Here is an 18,041-nt window from a genome sequence, read left to right as displayed (position 1 = left end):
CCTCCTCCTCTGATCCGATGCGTTTTCACTCCAGCTGCTGGTGAAGAAAGACAGAAAAAAAAAAAAAAAAAAAAAAAATCCCTCCTTTCGTGAGCAGACGATGCAGACTTTTTTTTTTTTTTTAATTTTTTTTTTTTTACTCCAAACAACCCATCCTCAAGATGTCTTCATCTTTAAAGTAAAACACCCACGATTTTAAATAGTAACTCAGAGTAAATCTCCTCCAGCGCGCAGCTCCGGTGCTCCTCTCCTCTCCTCTGTCTCTGTGTGTGGCTGCTGCTCTAATAAGGTTTCTCCACTAACGCGTCGCCGTACATTGAATTAATCAGACACAAAGCTATCGTTGTCTTAAAGCGACAGCCCGGACTGGACAAATGCACACGCGCTGTGCCGTGTGAGCATCCCATTACAGCTCAACGAGGAAGCACGGATTTCTCTCCTTGCCTGACATTTCACCTCCTCAGTTTCTCCTCTCATGCATGTTGTCCTCGGGATGATTTCTCCATGCACAGTTTGCTCGCAGGAAGCCAGGAGAAGAGACTGGCTATAAGATGCATGCAACCACATATTTTTCTGCAAAGCTGGGAGAAAAAAAAAAAAAAAAAAGATCACATCATCACATTTTTGTGGAATACATGTTTTATTACTGTACAATAAATTACAATCCGGGTTTTCACGCTCATTCCCACCGTCTGCACTTTGGTCTGTTGATTAAAATCATTCCCTTCTTCACAGGCAGGAATTTTAATGTAAACATCAACATGTTTTGTAGGCACATACAGCACTAATCAGCAGAAACACATTACCATGCAGCATCTCTTTCCCTCCCACATGCTGCATGTCTGTGTCTTTCTCACCCCTTTCACACAAAGAAACACTTGTCTCTCAGTGGGTGTAGAGGGAGGCGGTGAAGACGATGTCCCTGCGGATGGACAGGGAGGCCTTCTCCATCTTGCTCCCCAGGACGGAGTCTCCCACGATGCGGGCGGCCTGTCGCACCTCCTTCAGCACCTCGTCCAGACGCTGGATGCAGCGGACCACCGTGCCCTCCTGGACGTCTGTCAGCTGGGCGATCTCTGCGAACGGCTGGGAGGGGGACGCCGCCGGAGAAGGTGAGATGTGGCGTGGTGAGAGGGTGGGTGTTGCAACACAAGCAGAGAAAGGGTTGTGCAGGTGAGGAGGTGAAGTTCAGGAGGATACATGCAGAGGGAAGAACAAATTTATCAATGAAACCATTTAATATGGTGAACTTGTCCAGTGGTTATTATGCTAAATGATGCTGTTTAACAAAACAAAGAGCCAGAGTCATGAAAAGTCAAACAAAATCCTGAGGAACTTCTGAGAATTTCTGGAAATCGCATTTTCTCTTTGAACATTTTGCTTTAGAAACAGGTTTTTTAGTGTCTAACGTCATGTCAAAACACTCTTTATGTCTGTCACAGTACAGTGCTGCTCACTGGCAGCTGTATTATTAATATTTTCTGATAGTTTCTTCAACTATTAACACCATTAAACTTGTTATCTTTGTGTTTTGCAGATTTCTGGCAGCAGGACTTGAAGCTCTTGTTACTGTTTGGTAACATTTTTGTGACTGAAACCTCCCACGGAGAAGAACAAGTAGCCTTATATGGCCATTTTTGCTAATTAACCTCCTCATGAGCAGGTGGCATCCGTAAAGCTCAAACAAGTCATTTTCAACAAGGTTGTCCAGTTAAGAGAGTTTGGTGAACCCGACTTGGAACGCTTGTACCAGTAAACCTCAGAAATAAAAAATAAAGAGAGGGTAAAGAGAAAAAGAAGTTTAAGATATGAATACTGAGCAGCTCTTGCATGAGGAAAGAATGCATTTATTCTGTACTTTTCCTCTATCGTTGCTATTTTCTGTGAAAACTAGATCAATTTAACTCTCTGTGCCTCTAAAAGTGATTCAAATTAATCTGAGAACGAAAAATCAGCCAAAAAATCACTAAGTCCAGCTCCTTAAATGAGGGAAATTTGCTGGTCTTTATCAACTCGGGCTTCTGGATATTGTGAAGAATATATTTCAGTTTCAGACCAATCCTGGTCTTGGAGGCCCACTGCCCTGCGTGTGTCTGCACCTAATTCAGTTGTTATCAGGCTTCTGCAGAGCTTCATGACAAGCTGATCCTTTGAATTAAGTGTCTTGGAGCAGGGAACGGCAGTGGAACTCTAAGATTAGCATTGGGAAACACTGTTCTAGGCCAAATGATTGATCGCTCCATTGAGAAAATAACATTTTTATAGACTGAGTATTTCTCTCTGTGACCAGTAAACTCACCTTAATATGCAACACTGTTTTAAAATGCATTTTTATTACATCCAGACACATGTTTATTCCAGGTGTAAATGGGGTTTTAAATGTAGAGCAACAGGAAAGAGTTAAACCTCACCATGCCTCTGGCCCAGCAGTACACCACCTCTGTCAGGCCAAACTTAAACTGGCCAACAAACTCCTCAGCTGTCTGTGGTATCCCACAATCCCTCTGCAGCTCTCCGATACGCTGGGCCACTGACAGCACCCGATCGATGCCCTGAAAGAAAAAGAGACAGGGAGAAAAAGAGAGAGAGAGAGAGAGATATGAGGGAAGAGACAGGAAAGAGTAAGTTAAGTCTCAAAGACGGAGATTTTAGTTTTACAAGGAACCCTTACATGCATCGCTCTCTGGTGTTAACAGGACGACACTGTCATTTATGTTTAAGACATCTGTTTAACAAACGGTACCGTGATGTGTCTGCTCTCCTGTCGCAGCTCTACAGAGCCTGAGTCATCACTAATTTAGGCGTTCATAAAGCACTTTCATGTATCAGGGCCAGTCCGCAACACACACTGACAGAGCCAAGGCGCATTTGACGGAGACGGACCACACGAGTGAGTGAGTCAGGTGAAGTGCCCTGGTTGTCCTTTCTGCAGGGCGGTTACACTTCAAATATGTACAATGTAATATAATGTGAGAGCGAGTGGGTGAGTCACCCATGGAGGACGCAAAGTCGGTGCAGCACGCCAGCACACACACACACACACACACACACACATCAGTCACTTTAATAGCCGAGCTTTCCAGGAGATACGAGCAAGAAACCAAACGCCACTTCCTCCTCACCTCCTGCAGCGTGTTGGTGATGTGCGGCTCCACCTGCGTGTTCTGTGTGAAGACCAAACAGGACAGCAGGGCGGCGCTCTCCTCGGGCGCCAGCGGGCTCAGGACGTTCTCGAACAGCAGCTCGGTCAGCAGCAGCTCGTGGCTGCTGATCTGACAGGCCACACGGCCTTTCAGCTGCACCGCCCCGCTGCTGTCGACGTACTGGAGGGACTGCAGCACCTGAGGCACAAACAAACCTCTGAGTGTGTTTGTTCAGGACCAACTCAATCAAAATACTCCTCTGCTGCTCTTTGAAACGGCATGTTAGAGGAAAACCTTTGAAGGCTGATTCATCCCTCATCCCTGCTGCCACACGTCTTTGCTCAAACTCACTCACAAAAAAAATGACCATTTCTATCACAAAAATATCTGTCTAGGAATTTTTTTGCCCCTAAAATTCTTATAACTCTAGAAAGCGTTAATGAATTCATTAATGAACAAAAGATTAACTGACAACATTTTTGACAATCAGTTGTCACTTAAAGTCATTTATCAAGCAAAAATGCAAAATATTCCGCAGTTCCAGCTTCTCAATTGGGCGTATTTGCTGCTTTCATCTCTTGTAAATTGAATATCCTTTGATTTCAAACTTTTCTTGCTTACTTTCTGCTCAGTCATTTTCAGGAACTTTTTAGGCCTTTATCAGATAAATGATAGAGAAAGATCCAACAAATGTTCAAACATGAAGTCTTGCAGTTAATGAACAGCATCTCAATCACTGTTGTGACAGTTGGTCAGACAAAACAACCAATTGAAAGGCATCATCATGGGCTCTAGGAAGTTGTGATGGGGACTTTTCTGACATTAGATTCATCAATAATAAAAAGAGTTGTTATTTAGAGAACAAACTGCTACCTCATCTGCAGTTCCCTCAATTTTATAGAGTGGTGTCGGACCTCCGCCACTGTAATGTGTATTAAGGGTAAACTAAAGGCCTAAATGTGAATGTGAATGCTTTAAAATGTTATTGAAATTATAAATAGCTACCTAGACGATTGGAATCGGGGTCAGAGCTTTCTATTTAAATAAATAAACCTATCTTTGCAGGACTGAAGTGACCTTATTCTGAAAAATAAAAATGCCCTGACAGAAACAGGTCAGGACAGCGTTTCAGACGTCGGATCCAAACCTTGATCCTCTGGTGGTATTCAGGCAGAAGAGACAGAGACTGGTCCGACACCAGGAAGAGCAGCCTGTCCAGCTCCTCCTGCACACTCATCCTCTCCTTAACCCGAGCAAACTGGAAGACACACACACACACACACACACACCATGGTTATTTAACACGAGAATAAAACAGGAGTACCGCAGCAACTTGACCTGATTTCAACAACATCATCACTGCATTGTAGCGGAGAGGAAAACGATGAATATTGTCCTCTCATTGACAGCACGAGGAGTCTCTTGGTAAATATGCTACATGAACCCTGTGAGTCCAATTATTGTTTACTAACAGCTTGCATTGTAGATACTGCATTAACTATCGCTTTATAATACCCACAATGCTGCATAGACATTCTGAATCTACACTGTCGAGAGGAGACAGTGATTCGGCAAGTAAGAGCTTGTTATCTTGCAAAGTAATGAGAGCGCCTGCATGTGTGTGTGTGTGTGTGTGTGTGTGTGTGTGTGTGCGCGTGAGACGGCTCAAATGACACGCTGTGCCTGTGAGACAGTGATGAGCTGCAGCTACGAGCCTATATGGGTAATTATAGAAACAGCCAGCTCCGATTCACGCATCTTATCTCCTCAACGGGGCTGCCAGGAAGACAGGATACACAACACAGAAGCAGACATCTTGTGGTGGAGTTTGATGTTATTATTGTGAAACTAGAGGAGAAATGATGGAGGGATAAAAGGAAACTGATGCTGGCGTGAAAACAGAGACATGAGAGGCGGGATCAAAAGGGGGCCGAGCACAAAGTGAGTGTCTCTGTAAGGGTATGATGTTAATTAGCCACATGAATATGCAAATGCTGCACAAAATAATTTGATGTCTTTATTAACAAACAGTGAAATGAAACACTTGTCTCAGCATTCAAAAATATAAATAACTCCCACAAAGAACTTAAAAAGAGAACTTTCTTCACAGGCTGCTTCAGGGATTAAACACCAACAACAACAAACACACACCTGCTCTGCGAAAGTGGGCGAGTGGATGCAGTTGAATTCTCGGAGGCTGTCTTGCAGCACGCGGCTCCTCATGGAGTCCTCCACCACGTCGACGCTCTTCAACTGGAGGTCGTTCACGGGGTCGAGGGTCGCTATGCCGCCGGGGCTGGCCTCGGCCAATCGCACGAGCTCCTGGGTCGCCGTGGAGATGGCTTGGCCGGGAGGGTCGTGCCTGAAAAGGAGGAGAGCGAGGAAGATGACTTCCTTTTTTTCAATGGACAGTGCTGAGAGGTCTAATATGAAGCCATAAATGAACAGTTCCAGTTTTGTGATATATAAAGCACATGATCCTTTCTGTAAAATACCATACGACAATCACACAGGTGACACTACTACAGTTTGTCATATTGTAGGTAGATTTTTGGCACTATTTACTGTATATACACACTTACAGTTCACTGAAGGCCTACGCCAGTGTTCAATCTAAGTGGCTTTACAACAACACCACACAAATAAACACCTCTTATCCTGTGAAAAAATAAGAAATGTTTTTTGTATGTTGTATTTTCACACACCTGAATCGTGGCTGTTGCCTTTTGTTGTAGTTGTCGATGATCCTGTCTGGAATCACTTTGAGGGTTTTCACTGTGATGGCTGAGATGTCCTCAAGCTTCAGCTTCTGCACCGTGTGGCTGCAAGGGCCTGACAACAAATAACAGGAACAAGGGGCACGTCAAACACGCTCATACTGCTCTTACACTCACTGCAAATTGCTCTGTGAAAGCAACAAACTTCCTGAAATGTAAATGCGCGTGGGTGGTTTTAGTGAAAGTACATAAGGTCTAGGGGCAGAAGAGATGAGTAAAAAACAGTGTGTGTGTGTGTGTGTGTGTCTGTATCAGTCTGTTTTTGTCCACTTGTCCGTAAACCAACCTTCAGGTATGAAGAGAGCTGTGTTGAAGAGGTGAGGGAAAGCGTTGGTGTTGACTTTTCCTACCCCTTCCTCGTTGCCCTTCTCACAGATAATGAGAGCAGTGAAGGTGCGATTCACAGAGTCGTTGGACACCTGGCAGGGAGAGAAGACACAGCTAGATGTGAAGGAACTCAGAGTCAGTAGTTAATGCTGCTGTTGCCTCAAAGCAGGACGGTCCTGGGCCCTAACCCGACCTGACCGGCGTGTTAGTATGTTTTTTTTAATGTGTTTTTCCAGGTTTTCTCCCACATTCAGAGGACACGCAGGTTGGGAGAAACAGAAACTGTAAACCGCCTGTATGTGTGAGTGTGTTTGTGTGTGTACACCCTCGTGTCAGGACTGGTGACCTGTCCGGCTTGAATGTCGCCTTTTTTAATCGTCACTGCCATTTTAATGCCGAAAACCTCTTCTTCGTGATTCTGTATTGATATGAGCACATATAACTTCTGCCTACATGCTCCTCATCTGTCTGCTTACAATAAATAGTACTCATATTATTAAATAAAATAGTACTGCCTGATTGTTTGGTTTGATCTTTGGGAAAAGCAGACCAAACCTACAGCAATGACAATGTTGAATTTGCCAAAAAAGAAAAAAAAAATTCAAATTATTTAGAGACAACCCAAAGACAACAGTTGGATTAATTAAAAAAAACTCATGTACCAGACAGTGACTCCCAGCCAGGGAACCTCTGCAGTTACCAGGTTCTGGAAATAGTTCAACTAATGTTAGAAAATATCAAAAATTTTGAATAAAATGTATTAAAAAATACCCAGATGTTAATGTTTAGACGTTGGTATTTAACAGATTTACTGTCATTTATTGTCTTTTGGGTATGACACAAGAGGAATGAATATATATTATTTACAAACAAGTATAACTGACTACTAATATTGTCAGGTTTTCTAAGAACATCTATTCTGTGGATATTACTTATTTGCTTATTTCAGTTGTCATGGTATTGTTGTCTCTTATAAATATTATTTTATTGGCTTCCTGATTTTGTATTGTTTTATGTAGCTATCTTAGCCAGGCCTCTCATCACAAGAGGTTTCCAACCTTAACGGGATTTAGCTGGCTGAATAAAGATTAAATTAATTAAAAATGAATTAACTATTAATAGCTAGAAACTCCTCATTAAGAGCAAAACTTTAGAACTTAAAATATGTGTCTATCAAATAAATAATAATCTCTAACTAATAACTAATCTCCGCTCTGAAGCTACACACACACACACACACACACACACACACACACACACACACACACCTGCAGGATGACTCCCAGGGCGTTGAGATGCTGTTTGTTGTTGACCACCACAACTCGACCCACAGACAGAGCTTTCAGCCCGTTCACGGACTCCAGAATAGCACGCTGAAAACAGAGATGGTGGGTAAGAGATGTAGCAAGATAAAGTCTGAGTGAGTTTGATCTTTGTTTGTGTGTGTGTGTGTGTGTGTGTGAGTGTGTGCGTGCCTGGAGGGCCTGGGTGGTGGTTCGCAGCTCCGTCACAGTGTGGTAATAAGGCAACAGGTCGGACAGCTGGCCCTCTGTGTCCAGGGGAGGCAGAGAGGACACCGTCTGCTTCAGCTGGCTGATCCTCTTCTCGTGGGCCTACAGCAGGAGGAAGAGGAGACGGAGGAGAAGATGAGGAGAGGAAATAAAGAGCTTTTAGAACACATTTGTCGGTTGGTATGACTCAGGGAAGGTGCGAGAGAGGTGAATGAGGAGGAGGACAGAAAGAGAGGAATATAAGCTAAATTAAGCTGTGAGTTAGAAATCTCACTCTTTAGTCCTTATTTTCTAGTCTTAATCTTTTTTTAACTGCATGTATTGTTCATTTAATTCATTTTGCATGCACAGCGTAGGATTTATGAGCAGACCTTTTATGTTCTGCTGGTGGACGTTACCTGAGTGTCCCTGTGGTTTTCAGAAAAGCTCCTCCTCATCATGTCGGTGACACGGAGAGCTTCGACTCGCAGCAGGTTGAGGATCATAGTGTAGGTGAGTCTGAACTGGGACTGGAGGGTGGTGGGTTTACCCTGAGCCAGACAAAGAAGATGTCAAAAAACAGAAGTCAGTAGCAAAACTGTTTTCTTACTGTCAACAAATCCCACAAAAAGACCGTCTGTAGCTCGGAGTCCCATTTGTTTCTACTGAGGGCATAAATCCCTAAAAAGGGAATAAAAAACACGAGTTTTATTTTTTGAAAAAGGCTTAATTATTTTCCAGCTGCACAGCTGCACTGCAATTTTCAGCAAACGCTTTTATGCGTTGTTAATAGTTGTTGAAGCAACAAATTAAGCCTCTAGAGTGCTGCAAGGATGACACATTTTTGAGAGCCAACCCAGACGTTAGCATCACCCTGGTTCCCTCAACAAAAACCTGATCCTGAACCTGATTATTGCAGGAAATCAGGTCTGAGGCAAACAAAGCTTTATGATACTTCATCATTTTGCTCGGCAAGATAATCTTCACAAATGTACACCACTCTGATGATTTCTAAAGCGTAAATGTGATTGTCAGACTCTAGGCTATAAATGAACTACACATATAAGCTTCAAAGTTGAAGAGTGAGTGACATATTTTATGTGGTACAACAAAACGGGAAAAGTCTCTTAAACTTGTGTTAACTGCAGACCTGATTTCAGGCATCTGACCTAAAACCTGTTCAAAAAACACAATGACTTTAAAATAATTATTAAAGCATAAGGAAAAATCATGAATATCAACCAGACTTATCCTTTAATGCCAGGAATTAAATCATGTGCAGAGCTAGATTTAATCAAAAGCAGCTAAATTCCTTTTATATTATATATATCATATTATTATAAAACAATTGGAAAAGGAAAGAGCACAGGTTGTATTATGGCAAACAGATATAACAACATGCCGATTTACATTTTAGTCTAGAAGACGAAGCTCGTAATAGAAACAAAGGAGAATTATTTCTGTTTAAGAGGACGTTGAAATCGAAACATTCCTCTCCAGACTGGCACAGAGAGAAAGTGAGATAAAAAACCCACTCAACTGTGTGATTAAATGTTAAATGAATAAACCAGCGTGCAACACCTTCCTTGAAACACAGCCAAAATAAACAGGAGGCCGAGCTCTGCTTTAAGAAGGAGGAAGGACATTTAACACCACAGCAAATGATAAAGAAAAAAGCAGAAACATGGAGGGCCTCACCAGCATCATGACATGCAGATCTGCCATCTCGTGAACTCCAGCTTTACACAGAATGATGACGGTGCCTGTGGCGTCCAGGCCTCTCCTCCCTGCTCTGCCCGCCATCTGAATATACTCACCTGAAAGTTCGGTTCAAAACATAAAACTGTTGTCTCACTCAACTCCGAACGTAATAAATGTTGGTTGAGATGAAAGAGAGGAGACGCAGACGAGTGAGAGCACCAAACCTGGCAGCAGATTTCTAAAACCCGTGCCGTCGTGCTTCCTGATGCTGTCGAACACCACAGTCCTGGCAGGCATGTTCACCCCCATTGCAAATGTCTCTGTGGCAAACAGCACCTGGGAGATGAACGGCAGATGCAGGAGTATTGGTTTAACCATCTCTGGCTCAGCATGTACGTACAGATTATGCTTGAAGTAGCAGATTAATTGGTTTACTATCTTTTGGCGTTTTAAAAGTGCTGGTACACAACGTCACCTCGCGTCTGACTCACCTTTACGAGACCTCGTGAGAAGAGCATCTCAGTGACCTCCTTCAGTATTGGCAGGATCCCGCTGTGATGGACTGCGATTCCCCTCTTCAGCAGGTCCCTCATGACCAAGATCTAAACATGACATTTCTAAATGTTAGCAGCAGAAGACTCTAGTCACAAAGGCTTGGGTGTGCTATTTGACTTGGACCTGAATATGCAAGTGAAAAGGGTTGTACTTTTTATGTATGTGCGCACGTGCGTGTGTGTGTGTGTGTGTGTGTGTGTTGTATTGCTTGACATTAACATTGATTGTTGTTTTCAGTGATTGCTTGTTTGCAATTTGTGAAACCCTTTGTAACTTTGTAATAGAGATTATTTTTACATGACTACATCATTTGGTCAAGCTCATATGAGATGCACACACTTCTTTGCATACGGGACATGATTGCAACACACAAACATAAAACTGTCAAATCAATATCAATTTGATTCTTTAGGTGCTGCACGTTATTAGGAGCTGTAAATTAAATGATAACGACTAAACCGCAAAGCAACACATCAATGCTGGTGTTAACATTGACATTTCTTACCATATTTGAATTTCATGGGTTGAAAATGGCTCGACGCGTCATCTACTGTCTTAAATCAGCCCTGAGCATCACCAGGCCGATGCTAAGATAGAGTCGACCAGTTGGGACTAATCTATGTAATGAAATTTATATCAAAAAAAATTATGTTGACACCCTTTAATCAGATCGGATGCCTCACACATGCCCTCTCCCTGCTCTGCCGCTTGCCTGCTTCTTAACATTTCTCATGCAGTCGGTGGAGGTCGGCTCAGACCTGGAGGTGAAGGCACACTTGAAGCTCTGTTTCTGTGTTTGTGTCCACCTGCTCCTGAGGAAAATATGTGCCGAATGCTCTACTGTGTTGTACGCTGATGGGAACCATGAGACTGAACCAAAACAGTGCTGCTTAGTGCAGAAGCCTGTGCCAAATGACAATTAAATATTAATATGAAAAAGAAATTCATCTTCACTTCAGGGAGAGAAAATCTAAAGGCTAAGCCGACCGAGCTTTACCTGAGGCAGCTGCCGGTCTCCTCCCCGGAGGCGACTCAGGCTCTTCTGGAAGAAAGAGTGGATCTCTGCCTTCTCTATGGAGGTGGTCAGGTCCATGGAGTCCAGCGAGCGGGCGTTGTCGTCACAGCGTGTCCGTGAGAAGGTGAACGCCACCACCGGCGTCTGCTGCCGCTGGGACAGGTAGTGCAGGAGAGTGAGCCACACTGCTCGGTCCTGGGGGGGGGGGGCACGAAGAGAGGGATGAGCCCGTGAAGCAGCAGGAAGTTGTTAGAGAAAAATTAAAAAGCAGTGAGGCGACAGAAGAGGCGGGAAGGGAATTACCTGACTAGCTGAGGTGTTGTGAGACATATTTTTCGTGCCAAATGATTGCGCATGTTTGCTGGTGCGCTCCTTCTTCGCATCGACAGCTGTATAGTACCTGAACAAAACAACACAACTTACTTTGTGAGAAACAGCTTGGGGGACGTTTACAGAAGTAACACACAGCTGCTGATGAGACAAAAAGCTGTACCCTTTAGTGAGGAAGTTGCCCCCGGCATCAACCAGCTGGAACATCTCTTTCTGAGTCTTGGTGCTGTTTCCAGTGTACAGATAATGCTCCAGAGGCACGGGTCTCTTCATTGTGCTGATCACGTAAATATGCCTCTTCTTTATACGACTAGGAATAAAAAATTGAGGGGAGAGAGTTTAAAAGACACAAAAACGCAATTAATATTACAAGCTTGTCTTATTTAGACAAACTGTCAAATGCAAGCACAAGAAGTGTTATTACTTGATTCTGATTGGTCAATTACAGCATTCTGCGGTCTGTTATTTCTGTATAGCAGACTGTTGCTATCTGATACTGGAAGGGATGAATCAATTTCTTTAGTACAAAATAAGTGGGATAATGTACAGCGAGCAACAGTCATTGCTACCAAACGAACCTCTTCAGGATAATTCAAGGCCTGCATCACCCTGTCGGGATTCATTTTGTAATAACCACCGTCTCGCTGTACATTATTTCTTACTTCTAGCTGGTGTCAGCGTGGAGCACCTACCCGATCCACTCGCTAAACTCCAGAGCATTTGGCACTGTGGCGCTAAGGAGAATGATACTGACGTGATCGGGAAGCATGATCAAAACCTCCTCCCACACGACCCCTCTCTGAGGAAAATAAAGGGACAGGATAAACAGTTATTCTTGACTTTCAGAAGTAAATTAGATGAATGAAAGATGCGGACAGCTGTTGGGACCCTTCCTGACCTCTGCATCGTTGATGTAGTGAACCTCGTCAAATATCACCCACTCCAGGTCTCTGATGACCTCCGAGCCGTTATAGAGCATAGATCTGAAAGAGAGGAAGAGCAAAGAAATTGTAAAATATCTTTCAATTGTATTAAAACCGTCGATTTAATATTCATAGCAAACAGCCCGAGTACCTGAGGATCTCGGTGGTCATGATGAGACATGAAGATTCAGGACTGAGCTGGACGTCGCCCGTCAGGAGTCCAACATCCCCAAAGGTGTTCTTAAAGTCTCTGAACTTCTGATTGGACAGGGCTTTGATGGGAGAGGTGTAGATGGTCCTAAACACCCGATTAAGAGGAGAGTCAGAATGCGATTGCACATGTGCACATAAAGGAGATACATGAATAAACACAAAAGAGGAAGGAAATGTAGTGATGATTATTTGTAAGTCCTACTTCATATTTACAACATCGCTCCCTCCTGACTGTGACCAGCAGTGATGTGTCTCAGTTTATGAGATGAAGATTTCCAAAATTTCTGTCTGAAAATATTTTACTCCACCAATTAAAAAGAAATAAGAAATAATTTTAAAAAACTGCAACCCTATATATCTGGAAAAGGGGCAAAATATTATAAATACTATAGTTTTCCTGTGATCACTTCACTAAGCTGGCCATTGAACCAGCTGCTTTTGTGAATCCAGTTTTCTTGTTACTGTACTAATTCATTTTCATAATACTTTTGTCTAAATCTTGGTTATGTTCTGTGCTAAGTGCTAATTTAATTAGTCGTATTTAATCCAACACTGGGTTCACAGTTTCATAACTGCTTCCAGTAAAAAACTTCAAGGACAAACTGCTGTGTTCAACCTTTACTTGAAGCGTGTTTGGCTCGCTGCTTAGCTGTGCACCTACGCACACAGTGAGGGCAGAAGAAATTGATTTGTACCGACAAACACACACCTTGTCATGTGCTTCTGTGAGAGAGCGATGGCGTACTCGGCCACCACTGTTTTGCCAGCTGACGTGTGTGCGGCTACAAACACAGAGTCGTGAGCCTCCAGCCTCAGCACAGCCTGTTTCTGGAAAACATCCAGTTCAAACGGCCACTGGAGCAGGAGGGCAGAGAAACAGATGAGTTATCACAGGATGATTCATCACATTGACAGAAGCACAGAGACAGCTTAATAAAGAGGGGATGTTTTGAATATTGCACACATAAAAAAAGCACAAACAAGCATTAAATCATAATGTCTTACAGGATGAATACTAGAATATTCACCTTGAACGCCGGGTTTGGGATGCGTTTATAGAAATCATCACAGGGTGCAGTTATGTTGACAGGGACGGCCCATTTCTTACTTTCCTCTGGGTTCTCTTTCGGCTTTGACTTCTCATCTTTTCCTTTCTCGGAGGGAGACGAGGATGACACAGCATCCTGAAAACACAGGAGGAGAACCAGGTTTCAGTGCAGTGACTGTTTAGCCAGAGGTAACAGCATAGTTGGAATTTAGGTTGTATCTGTTACAGCATTACTGTGGTTTGGAGATGGTGGGACTGCATAATATTGTGAATGATTTCAGTCTGCAAAATGAACCATTCAACATATCACACTTTCATACACATCTGATTTACAACAAAAACACACAACCAAGCCCTTTATGACCTAATATCGCCTTTGTAATCTCATCATACTGTTAATTTGAGGCATTGTGCATTTAATAATGACAAAAGTCATGATTTAATAATCCTCTTTGTGTCCAGATGTTAAAACTGATAAATTTAAGCAAAACACATCCAAAATGTCTACAGTGGCATAGTGTTGTGTCGCTCGCAATAGAATATAATAGAATAAATCTTTTGGGTGAATTTAATGAACTTGAGTCACTTCTTGAAACAATCTGTTCATTTCTAAGTTGGTGGATGGTGGGTGAAACCTGCAGTATGAACAAAACAAGTGGCTGTAGACTGTCTGGGATCCTTTCACTGTAAGTGAACGGTGGATGTTCAGTGATTCGTTCACAACTACACAACGAACGTGAGCTCTGAATGACATCAAACCCAAGAAGATCAAGCGTAATGCCGAACTGTAGATCAGTTACAAAACCCTAAAAGTCATGAAAACCCAGCGTTCATCTCCGATATTCAGCAGGAAACTTTTAAAATATCAAGAATTATGAATTATGCAAAGAATAATTAGGAAGAATTATGATTCGATGAACAATTCCTCTGAAAAAATCTTTTTAAGTAACTGATCATAACGCTTTGGAACACAAAAAGATCTGCTTTGCACATCACCACAGTAACACCATACGGATATAACATCAACAAGAGGAAATAAAAGGAAACTAAACTATTCAGAGCTGATCATTTTAGAGGAAATGCATTTCACCGACTGGAAAACACACAGACACACTGCAGTACCTTGATGCCCAGGTCTTCAAGACTGTTTGTTCTGGGGAGTTTGGGAGCTTCTTCACCTCCTTTGCCTTTGTCTTTCTCCTCTTCCTCAGGTTGCAAATCAGTGAAGTCATCCAATGTGGACAGGAGGGACATGAGGTTGACCTCTGCCTTTGCCATCTTGGCATCTTCAGGGTACAAATTTAAAGAAAAAAGAAACTTATAATTATCTTTTAAACTCTTAAGATTTTTTTTCTAATGCATATGAGAGGATGACATCTAACCTTTGTCAGTGAAGTCCATCCCAACTTTAAGCCCAGGTGGGACTCTGAGTAAATCTATGACAGGAAAAAAAAGACAAATTCAGCCATAAAAAGCTGAAATAACAACAGTTGTCACACCGTTAATTTACAACACTGCAAATCAAAACTCAAAAATCACCATTTTCAAAGTCTATGTCCTCCTCCAGCTCGGATTTCTTCTTGATTTGGTCCAAAGTAAGCTCCTCCATTCCTCCTGTGAGCACATACATTAGAATATAATACATACAAAGCCAAAACACCTCATTTACAGACATCTAAACTAAAGTAAGACTACGTAAATTACTGAAGAGAAAAGGCTTTGAATGAATCCATCTCACCAGGAAGGAAGGGGTAGTTGGTGTTGCTTCCTCGAAGGCTCTCTGAAGGAGGCCCGGGTTGGCGCTGCAACGATAGCGAGTTCTTTGCCGACAGGCCAGTGTTCTCCAGTAACACCTGAAGTTAATTCAAAAACAAAACAGACCCAAAAGTAGGTGAACTAACCTTTACTTTGCTTAAAGCCACACAATGGGTGTGTTCTCTTGAGCTGATATGATGGATTCTTCAGTACACAAAAAGGAGACAGAGTTATACCACAACATCTCTAAGATGATTTCATTCCACAGTTTTTAAACAGATAACAGTAGGGCTGGCTTATATTCATTATTGATTGATGTGCAGATTTATTTTATCGGTTAATCGATTAGTCGTTTGGTCAATGAAATATCAGAAAATAGTCAAAAATGGCCACCACAATTTTCGAAAGTTACAGCTTACTTATCTAAATTCCTTTTTTGATCAAATACAGAGTCAAAGATATTCAGTTTACTAACATGAAAAAGAAAGAAAAGCAGCAAAGATTTACATATGAGAAGTTAAAACAAGAACGTTTTTGTGATTATTGCTTCAAAAATGACAAAGAAGGTCGCTCGATTTCCTAAAATGTTGCAGATTAATACTCGTCGACTAATCGATTAATTGCTTCAGGTCTCGATGGCATTACACTTTATAAACAATGAAACTAATGACAGTAAAATGGGAAGAGGGGGGTCAGTGTGTGCTTGTGAGCTACCTCTGTGAAGTCCAGCAGCATCCCTGTGGTTGGATCTCTGACGACAGACAGACCGGACTGAAGTGCAGACGGAGTGCAGCTGAGTAGAGAGTCGACATTAACGTCCCTCTGAGTCACCCTGGTGAAGATGAAAACACAACAGTTACGTCTTCTTCAGACACATGTTGTTATTTATTTTTTAAAAAAACACCCAGTGAAATATACTGAATGAGGATCAATCAATAATAGCTTATTCAAAATAATTCTCATGCTTTGATGAAAACCTTCATAACTTTAATACTGTTCCTCCACTTACACAATCAAATCAATTTGATTAGGAAACTTAAAACATTATAGATTAAAGTCGTGAAGATGAAAAGTTACCTAATAACGATCATATCTTATTTTTCTTTATGTCTAATTTCAATTTCATACATTACATACATATTTTCATTCATTCCACGCTTAGACCACATGGTATTGTTTCCCCAAAAGCATTGGGGTTAATGTGCTCTATCATTTGCTATTTCATAAATCTGTAAATACGGAGACACGACCACTAGATATCAAATCACTCATCATTACTTAAAAAGTGTTGACCAGCAATAATAAGATTGTTTACAGTAGTACGTACTTGAGAAACTTCTGGAAGGCAAAGTCTGTGTCGTGTATAGGAAGCCAGGCTGGGTCGTGTAAAAACTGTTTCTCTGCTTCTGTCTCCAGGCTCAGGCAGGTGGGAGGTAGTCCATGTGGGAGCTGTGGAGGAAACAATAAGATCAGAAATTCACTAACTGGAAGCAACTAAGTGAGTCAACAGATGGATACCATAAAAACCCAGGTTTGATCTCTATATCGCACATTAATTACTGTCATTTTTACATTAGATTACCTTCAGCTAACTATTATCGTAGTAATGTACTCTATCTATCTACAAAATGCCACAAAAATAATAATATCCGAACAAAACATGCATATCTGAATAGGTGTGGTTTTTATCATAATTTTTGAATTTCTAAACACCCAAATATACAAACACAAATGATTTATTTAATAATAGTGAGTCAAATTTAGCACCTGCTGAAGTACAGTTTTGACACACACAGACTGGAAGTACGAAAGCTCAGCAGAGGTAGAGGATGCACTCAGTGCTTGTAATATTAAAGCAAATCTGTGTACTTGTACATGTAAAAGTACCCTTTGTGCAAGAAAATACCTCTGTTGATGTTGATGTATTATATTACTTGATCATTAATACATATGTTTTAGAGCACAAGCAGGATTCTAAGTTGCTTGTTCAGACATTTCCCTTTGACGTGTCGTGGAGTAGAAGCATAAAGCAGCATAAAATGGAAACACACTGGTTGAGCAGAATGCATGTGTGACTGTGCACATACTGACCGTGCTCTGTGGAGGTAAAGGCTGGCCAGGCAGAGGGTGTGTGATCAGCTCAAACCTGCCAGAGCATCCCATCTCCAGCAGGGACATCGGCAGGTCCATGGGGCCCACAGGGGGCACATCTGCAGAGAGGAGAGGGGTTGAAACAATAATAGACATTAAGAGAATGAATGGACTAAAGAAGCACAATAAGGCTAGTCCACATCCATGATCCAAGCAGGGTGCAGCCTGGGGGCTCCCATATCAACGCAAATGCTAATCAAAGTCTTTACATAGTTTTATGCGTCCAGGAAATACTAAATACATATCACACACCCCTTGGATAAATAGCTAAACATTACATTTAAAAGGCTGCTGAGGGGAGCACTGACTGACAGCAAGCTGGCTACACTGTTAGCCACATCACCACACAACTACACCAGCTAGCATGTTAGCAAGATGAAACGCGTCACAATCGCATGCACCCACACACACACACACACATATATATATATATATATATATATAAGCTGCTTTTGACACTTAATACGCCTTTGCTAACTTACTGATTCTGTCCATGTCCACACTCGAAAGTGAAAGCTACAAGTTGCCACTAACTAGTTACTGCAGTCGCCTCGGAAGTTGCCAAAATTGACAAGCGGAAGTGGCTACAAAGCTAAGCTAGCAGCAATAGAAA

General features: G+C 42.1%; 1 protein-coding gene across 1 annotated transcript; it reads right to left on the bottom strand.

Moving 5' to 3' along the window:
- Nucleotides 1-632: 632 nt before the first annotated feature.
- Nucleotides 633-17,974, bottom strand: skic2 (SKI2 subunit of superkiller complex). The gene is made up of 29 exons (XM_070846543.1): nucleotides 17,911-17,974; nucleotides 17,369-17,487; nucleotides 16,605-16,726; nucleotides 15,992-16,109; nucleotides 15,261-15,375; nucleotides 15,062-15,136; nucleotides 14,905-14,958; nucleotides 14,645-14,808; nucleotides 13,503-13,658; nucleotides 13,184-13,329; nucleotides 12,413-12,559; nucleotides 12,237-12,321; nucleotides 12,031-12,137; nucleotides 11,502-11,648; nucleotides 11,312-11,408; nucleotides 10,991-11,203; nucleotides 9,930-10,040; nucleotides 9,663-9,774; nucleotides 9,436-9,554; nucleotides 8,157-8,288; nucleotides 7,723-7,860; nucleotides 7,516-7,620; nucleotides 6,207-6,339; nucleotides 5,849-5,975; nucleotides 5,295-5,505; nucleotides 4,291-4,401; nucleotides 3,123-3,341; nucleotides 2,412-2,552; nucleotides 633-1,086 (listed from the first exon to the last, which is right to left on the bottom strand). The coding sequence occupies exons 1-29, from the start codon at nucleotides 17,921-17,923 to the stop codon at nucleotides 886-888; spliced, it is 3,738 nt and encodes a 1,245-aa protein (XP_070702644.1). The 5' UTR covers nucleotides 17,924-17,974; the 3' UTR covers nucleotides 633-885.
- Between the last annotated feature and the right edge of the window lie 67 nt (nucleotides 17,975-18,041).

The sequence above is a fragment of the Pempheris klunzingeri genome, chromosome 16 (assembly GCF_042242105.1).
Source record: "Pempheris klunzingeri isolate RE-2024b chromosome 16, fPemKlu1.hap1, whole genome shotgun sequence".
In the NCBI taxonomy this organism is placed as follows: domain Eukaryota; kingdom Metazoa; phylum Chordata; class Actinopteri; order Acropomatiformes; family Pempheridae; genus Pempheris; species Pempheris klunzingeri.
This window is presented reverse-complemented; position numbering and strand designations above follow the sequence as displayed.

What these genes read in the sequence shown, in the direction of transcription:
- skic2 (XM_070846543.1), bottom strand. An exon ending in GAGTTTAGCGAGTGGATCGG is followed by an intron (nt 11,649 to 12,030) that starts GTAGGTGCTCCA and finishes TTTTATTCCTAG; the next exon opens with TCGTATAAAGAAGAGGCATA. An exon ending in ACTGCTGGGCCAGAGGCATG is followed by an intron (nt 1,087 to 2,411) that starts GTGAGGTTTAAC and finishes TCCCCCTCCCAG; the next exon opens with CCGTTCGCAGAGATCGCCCA.